Here is a 6,000-nt window from a genome sequence, read left to right on the forward strand (position 1 = left end):
CAAAAATATAATCTAATTGACATTTATAGAACAACATCCCCAATACCACAGAATATACTTCTTTTCAAGTGCAAATGAAACATTAAGATAGGTCACATGCTACAAACAAATCGGGCCATAAACGGTCTTAATACATTTCAAAGGATTGAAACCACAGAGTACATTGAAACCACCATGAAATTAAAGTAGAAATCATTAACAAAGAAAGCTGAACAATCCCCATATATTTGGAAACTTAAGTTACATATGCTAAGCAAACCTTTGATTTAAAAAAAGAAATCACAAGGGAACTTAGAAAATATTTTGCATGGTTAAAAACCAGCAGATCAAAGTTTATGGAATGTAGCTAAAATAATGCTAAGTGAGAAATGAATAGTTTTAAATGAATATATCTGAAACTGACTTAAAACAAATGATCTAAGCTTCCACATTAAGAAGCTAGAAAAAAAAAGAGCAAATTAAACCCAAAGTAAATAGAAATAAAGATAAGAGCAGAAATGAAATAGTAGCAATAGAGAAAAATCAATGAAACCGGAAGTTGTTTCTTTGAAAAGTTTGATACAGTTGATAAACAGATCAACTGATCAAAAAAAACTCACTTTGTTGCAGAATTTTGCTCCTCACTTAATCTAAAACCAGGTTCTTGTCACACGACCGGGAAGGACGAGGAACATGGACACATTGAAGGGTGAGGGGAACAAAATTTATTGGGTGTAAAAGAAAAAAGAAAAATACTCTCAGCAAAGCGAAAGGGGGTCCTGCTAACAGGCCCACACCTCACAGATTGAATTCCAGGCCACCACACGGGAGCTGAAGAAGCCAGGCTCCTCCCCGCTGAGCTTACCTGTGGCTTCCCTGCACTCTGCCTTGTTCTCCCAGTGCACAGATGGATTGGAGATTCTCTGGAGATCCTCCCCCTTATCTGTTTCCTGCATGTATCAATTTCAGTATCAGGAAATGAAAAGAAGATACAACTAAAGATCCTATGTACATATTAAAAGGATAACAGAATATGTATAACCAATTTTATGTCAACAAACTCAGATGAAGTAAGCATGTTTTACTGAAAGGCACAAACAACTAAAACTGACACAAGATATAGAAAACTTGAACTATCACAGAAATTGAATTTATAAGTAAAAGCCTTCTCACAAACAAAGAAACAAACAAAAACTCTAGGCCCTTATGGTTTTACAGCTGAATTCAACCAAATATTTAAAGATTGAAGACGTTTTTTCGGACACAAGCTTCTAGAAAATTGAGGAAGGAACAGTTTCCCTAACATCTATGAAACCAGCATTAATCATGTTATGAAACTAACAATGCATTACAAAAAAATTATAGAATGATGTCCCTCTTGAATGCAAAATTCTTAAAATATCAAACCAAAGTCAATGGTATACAAAGGGATGATGCATCATGACCAAACAGGGTTTATTGCAGCAATGTGAAGTTGCTTTAACATTTTTAAGAAATCAGTGTAACTTACCACATTGATAATCAAGAGAAAAATCATCTTTAGAGATGTAGATTAAAAACATCTAACAACACTGAACCATCATACATGGTAAAACTCCCAACAAACTTGTAATAGAAGGAAACTTTATTAGATAAAGATTAGAATGAAAAATACGGTAACATTATACTCAAGAGAGGAAGATTGCACTTAATGCTGCTAAGATTGAGAACAAGGTAAGCCATCCTCTCTCACCACTTTTAGTCAACATTATACTAGAGGTTCTTTTAAAAGAGCTGTATCGGTTGGGTGCGGTAGCTCAGCCCAGTACTTTAGGAGGCCAAGGCGGGCTGATCACTTGAGTGCTGGGATTACAGGCATGAGCCCCACACCCAGCAAGAGACTTTAAAAGCCTTTCGGAAAGGTAAAAGTGGAACAAACTCTAGTATTTGGATGGAGAGTTGGAGACCAGCCTGGCCAACATGGTGAAATCCCGTCTCTACTAAAAATACAAAAATCAGCTGGGCATGGTGGCATGTGCCTGTAATCCCAGCTACTCAGGAGGCTGAGGCAGGAGAATTGCTGAACCAAGGAGTTAGAGGTTGCAGTGAGCCGAGATTGTGCCACTGCACTCCAGCCTGGTGTCAGAGCAAGACTCCATCTCTAAAACATAAATAAATTAAAATAAGATACAAAAATTAGCTGGGCATGGTGGCACATGCCTGTAGCCCCAGCTGCTTGGGAAGCAGAGGCAGGAGAATCACTGAACTGGGAGGCAGAGGTTGGAGTGAGCTGAGATTGCGCCATTGTAATCCAGTCTGGGCGACAGAGTGAGACTCTGTCTCCCCCACCCCGAAAAAAAGAGCTGTATCATGCACATGTATAGCCACCTTCAAGGACACTTTTGACTCCATTTGGACCATACCAACTCAGTGGGTTTGAATCAATGCCAAGACCTCTGACACAGTATCTGAAAATGTGCCTCGAACCTTTGACCACTATAAATATATACATCTACATCAGATCTTCCAAAACCTTCTCTAGCTTACAAACCATGCATAAATACCCCCACGTGGGAGTGCTTCAGGAATCATCTCATTCTCCTAAATAAACCTCAAAACACTTATCCTTAAGCCTGAGAAGCACAGGGTTTTCATTATACCCATATTTCCTGACCAAAAAAAAAAAAAAAAAAAACCATTGAATTTTTCATCGGTGAACTCCTTCTTCCCTTCTGGTGTCATGTTTCAGGTTTGTGATCTCTGCTCCAGTCTGTGGCCCATGCTTGGTTTGACATTCTACTACCCGAATAGTGAGTGGGACAGAAGACAGAAACAGCCTTCCCCTTCCACAGAAGGCATCATTCTTTCCATCCTAGGGACAGTGCCCTCAAGCCTGGCTATTGGTTCCTATGACAGAGATCCCAGGAGCATCTGTTGTTCCCATCTTCACCTTCTTCCCTTGTCTCATGAACTCCTGCATGCTTCCAGTGAATTACCATTGTATTTCTAGTAGCCATTGTCAATTTGTGAAGAATCTTTTCTGGTATTAACAAAACCTTGAAGAGTCAATGTATTGGCTTGCTTCTTTTTGTTTAAAAAAAAAAAAAAAAACTAGTGGAAGAAAACTGACATTGAACAATCAACAAATTTGGACTTGGAGTAAGGCAGGCCACTAATCCAAGTGACTAACTAAAGCCACCAGCTGGTACTGTGAGCCCTTTCTTCATCCACAAAATGGTGGTAGTCTCTGTTCTGCCTATTTCACAGCATCAGTGCTCTAACATGTGAGGGCTTTGCAGAGAAACTGATGGGTGTTTGATTTGAACAACTGAAAACACTAGAGATGGGGATGGACAACCCCAGATGCCAGGAACTGAATGTGTTGCCCCAACATTCATATTTGAAATCCTAACCCCCAAGGTGATGGTATTAGAAGGTGAGGCTTTAAAGGTGATTAGGTCATGACGGCATGAAGGTTCCTCACCCCTTCTGCCACACGCAATGACAGTAGGAAGATGGGACCCTCACCAGATACCAAATCTGCAAGGGTCTTGATCTTGGCTTTTCCAGCCTCCAGAACCGTGAGAAAGATTTGTTTATAAGCCATCCAGTTTGTGATATTTTGACATCAGAACAGGACTAAGACACCAAGCTTGTCAGATTTTTTTTAGAGACAGGGTCTCTGTCCCCAGGCTGGAGTACAGAGGTATGATCACGTTTCACTGCAGGCCTGATCTCCTAGACTCGAGCGATGCTACCACCTCAGCCTCCTGAATAGCTGGGACTAGAGGCACACGTCACCACACCCAGCTAATTTTATTTTTTGTAGAGACGGGGTCTTGGTTGCCCAGGCTGGTCTCAAACACCTGGCCTCAAGCCATTCTCTGGCCCCAGCCTCCCAAAGGGCTGGGATTACAGGCATAAGCCCCACACCCAGCAAGAGACTTTAAAAGCCTTTTGGAAAGGTAAAAGTGGAACAAACTCTAGCATCTGGAAGCAGGAATACCTGCAAAGATATTCCCACCTGCCTCTTAGCAGGTCATGTGGACGTGGATGTGATTTCATAAGAATCCTACAGAACATTGCATCCAACGCCTGGAAAATGCCCTATCAGTTAAGGATGGCTTCTTTCCTTTTCTGGCCTGCTCCAGACAGTATTCTACACATAGAACCTGCCTTGGAATTTAAAATTAAGGAGGACAGAAAATCATCTGACTTCCAAAAATGATTATGAAGAATGTAAACAGGAAAATAAATTGGACCTAGAATTTAAAAGAAGATAGAATTTATTAGATAAAAATAAGCCATCTAAATAGCGGCCCAGAGAGCTTCCTTTATTTCTCTAGGTACCTCTAGGCCTTCCCACCCCAACCCCAATAAAAACATTTTTGCATATATAATGGCTAGCAAAGACTAAAAAGATGCGAAGCTTCCAAAGACAGCAGACACTCAGCTACAGGAGGGTGATGACTGGGGTCAGATGAGACCTTCTGGAGGAGTCCACCATTTTCTCCATCACAACCCTGACAAGAAGACACCCCAGACTTCTGGGCCAGAGGCTGACATTAGGGGGTCCCTGAGCAAGTGACAGGCTGGAGCTTCTGGTTGGGAGGCAGGCAGCTTACTCCCTCATTGCATCCTCCAGCTGCTTCACTATCAAATCCTGCTTCTGCTCCTCCAGCACATCGCAGAACCGACGCATGGCTAGAGGGTCCAAATGGGGACAGACAGAAATACGGTTTAGTGGGTTTGCAAGTAGGTCCCAGACATATCCAGGTCATGGTCAACCCTAAGCGCCTCTCATTCAGGGATCCTGAACTTCAGCCCTCCCGTCTTTGGGGTGGATTTCCAAGTCTCATGTTACATCCCTGACTTGTTTTTGAATACCATTGTTATGTCAGCCTGCGAGACATCTCAATGTCTCGTATCAAAGCCTGTACTCTGGAGCGTACGGCCTTGGCCTAATCAGGATTTCTCTTTGCCTGTAGTGTCTCTTCACTCAGCCTACCTTCTATACTAGCTCAAAAGAATTCTGCAACAAAAACCTTCATGAGAATGAACGATTCACTGCTATGTTCCCAGCAGCTGCAACACCATCTGGCATGCAGTGGAATGCGATAAATAAATGTTAACATGAATGTCCTGTTCTCTATAACCTCAGAGAAGAATCTAAACTCTCTAGAGGTATGTCCCCATATGGCATCCAGGGACTTCCATAGTCATCTGCCTGTCCCATTCTCACCTAGGGCTGCCAGCCCCACAAGGGCAGAGTACTACTTTTTAGCTTGTGACCCCAATGCCTCACTCAGTGGCAGTCACAGAACAGATACCCCAAATGGGTAATGAATGGACAGGTGCTTGAGATACGTATCAGCTCTTGTTTGCAAAAGCACTCAATTAAAGATAGACATGGAAACAGGGAATAAAGAAGGGCCAGATATATAGGATGTTTAAAGGCAGGGGGAGGTTGAAATATTAAGTTGATGGGGCATCTTTAACGGATCGGAAGGTCAGCTCCACTCACCCAATTTTAGCCGGGGGAGCTCATCTGCAAAGATGAGGCGGAACCAGCCTGGCTCCTTACACATGTAAGCTTTGCCACAGGATAACAACAGCTTGTGGTCCAGGAAGCGGCGATAGAGGAGCTGTTCTTCTTCAAATGTACAGGGATCCAGGTACTAGGTAGGGCAGAGGAACAGAGCTGAGCCCAAGACCCAGCTGGCAGGTCTGCCCAAGAACACTGGTCCTCATTCCCAGAACTCACCTTTTTCAAGTTGATCCAGACATAGAGGCCGGAGCCGCGGTTGTGAAAGGGGATCTCCAATGCCTTCAGCTTAGCAGTGACATATTTGTGAGCTTCCCGGAGCCGGAAGCGATTGGTGGGTAGGTACACTTTGTCGATCCATTCTGGATGGGTAGAGAAAAAACACTGTTGCGGATATTACCACAGAAATCTATGGAGAGTTCCTTCCCAAATGCTCCCTTCCTGGGCTTTATGAAAGAAAAAAAAAAAAAAAAAAAAAAAAAAAAAAAAAAAAAAAA

General features: G+C 42.5%; 1 protein-coding gene across 1 annotated transcript in view; it reads right to left on the reverse strand.

The window, feature by feature from the left end:
* Positions 1–4,230: 4,230 nt before the first annotated feature.
* The window catches only part of ACCSL (1-aminocyclopropane-1-carboxylate synthase homolog (inactive) like), an 11,802-nt gene continuing 10,032 nt past the window's right edge, over positions 4,231–6,000 (reverse strand). Inside the window, exons 12-14 of the mRNA XM_032282445.1 lie at positions 5,723–5,865; positions 5,483–5,636; positions 4,231–4,662 (exon numbers count right to left, since the gene is read on the reverse strand). Of these exons, the coding sequence (XP_032138336.1) occupies positions 4,580–4,662; positions 5,483–5,636; positions 5,723–5,865 (380 nt within the window). The 3' untranslated portion in view covers positions 4,231–4,579. The remainder of the gene's footprint in view (positions 4,663–5,482; positions 5,637–5,722; positions 5,866–6,000) is intronic.

This window comes from Sapajus apella, unplaced genomic scaffold (assembly GCF_009761245.1).
Source record: "Sapajus apella isolate SASKATOON/1434 unplaced genomic scaffold, GSC_monkey_1.0 scaffold14, whole genome shotgun sequence".
NCBI lineage: Eukaryota > Metazoa > Chordata > Mammalia > Primates > Cebidae > Sapajus > Sapajus apella.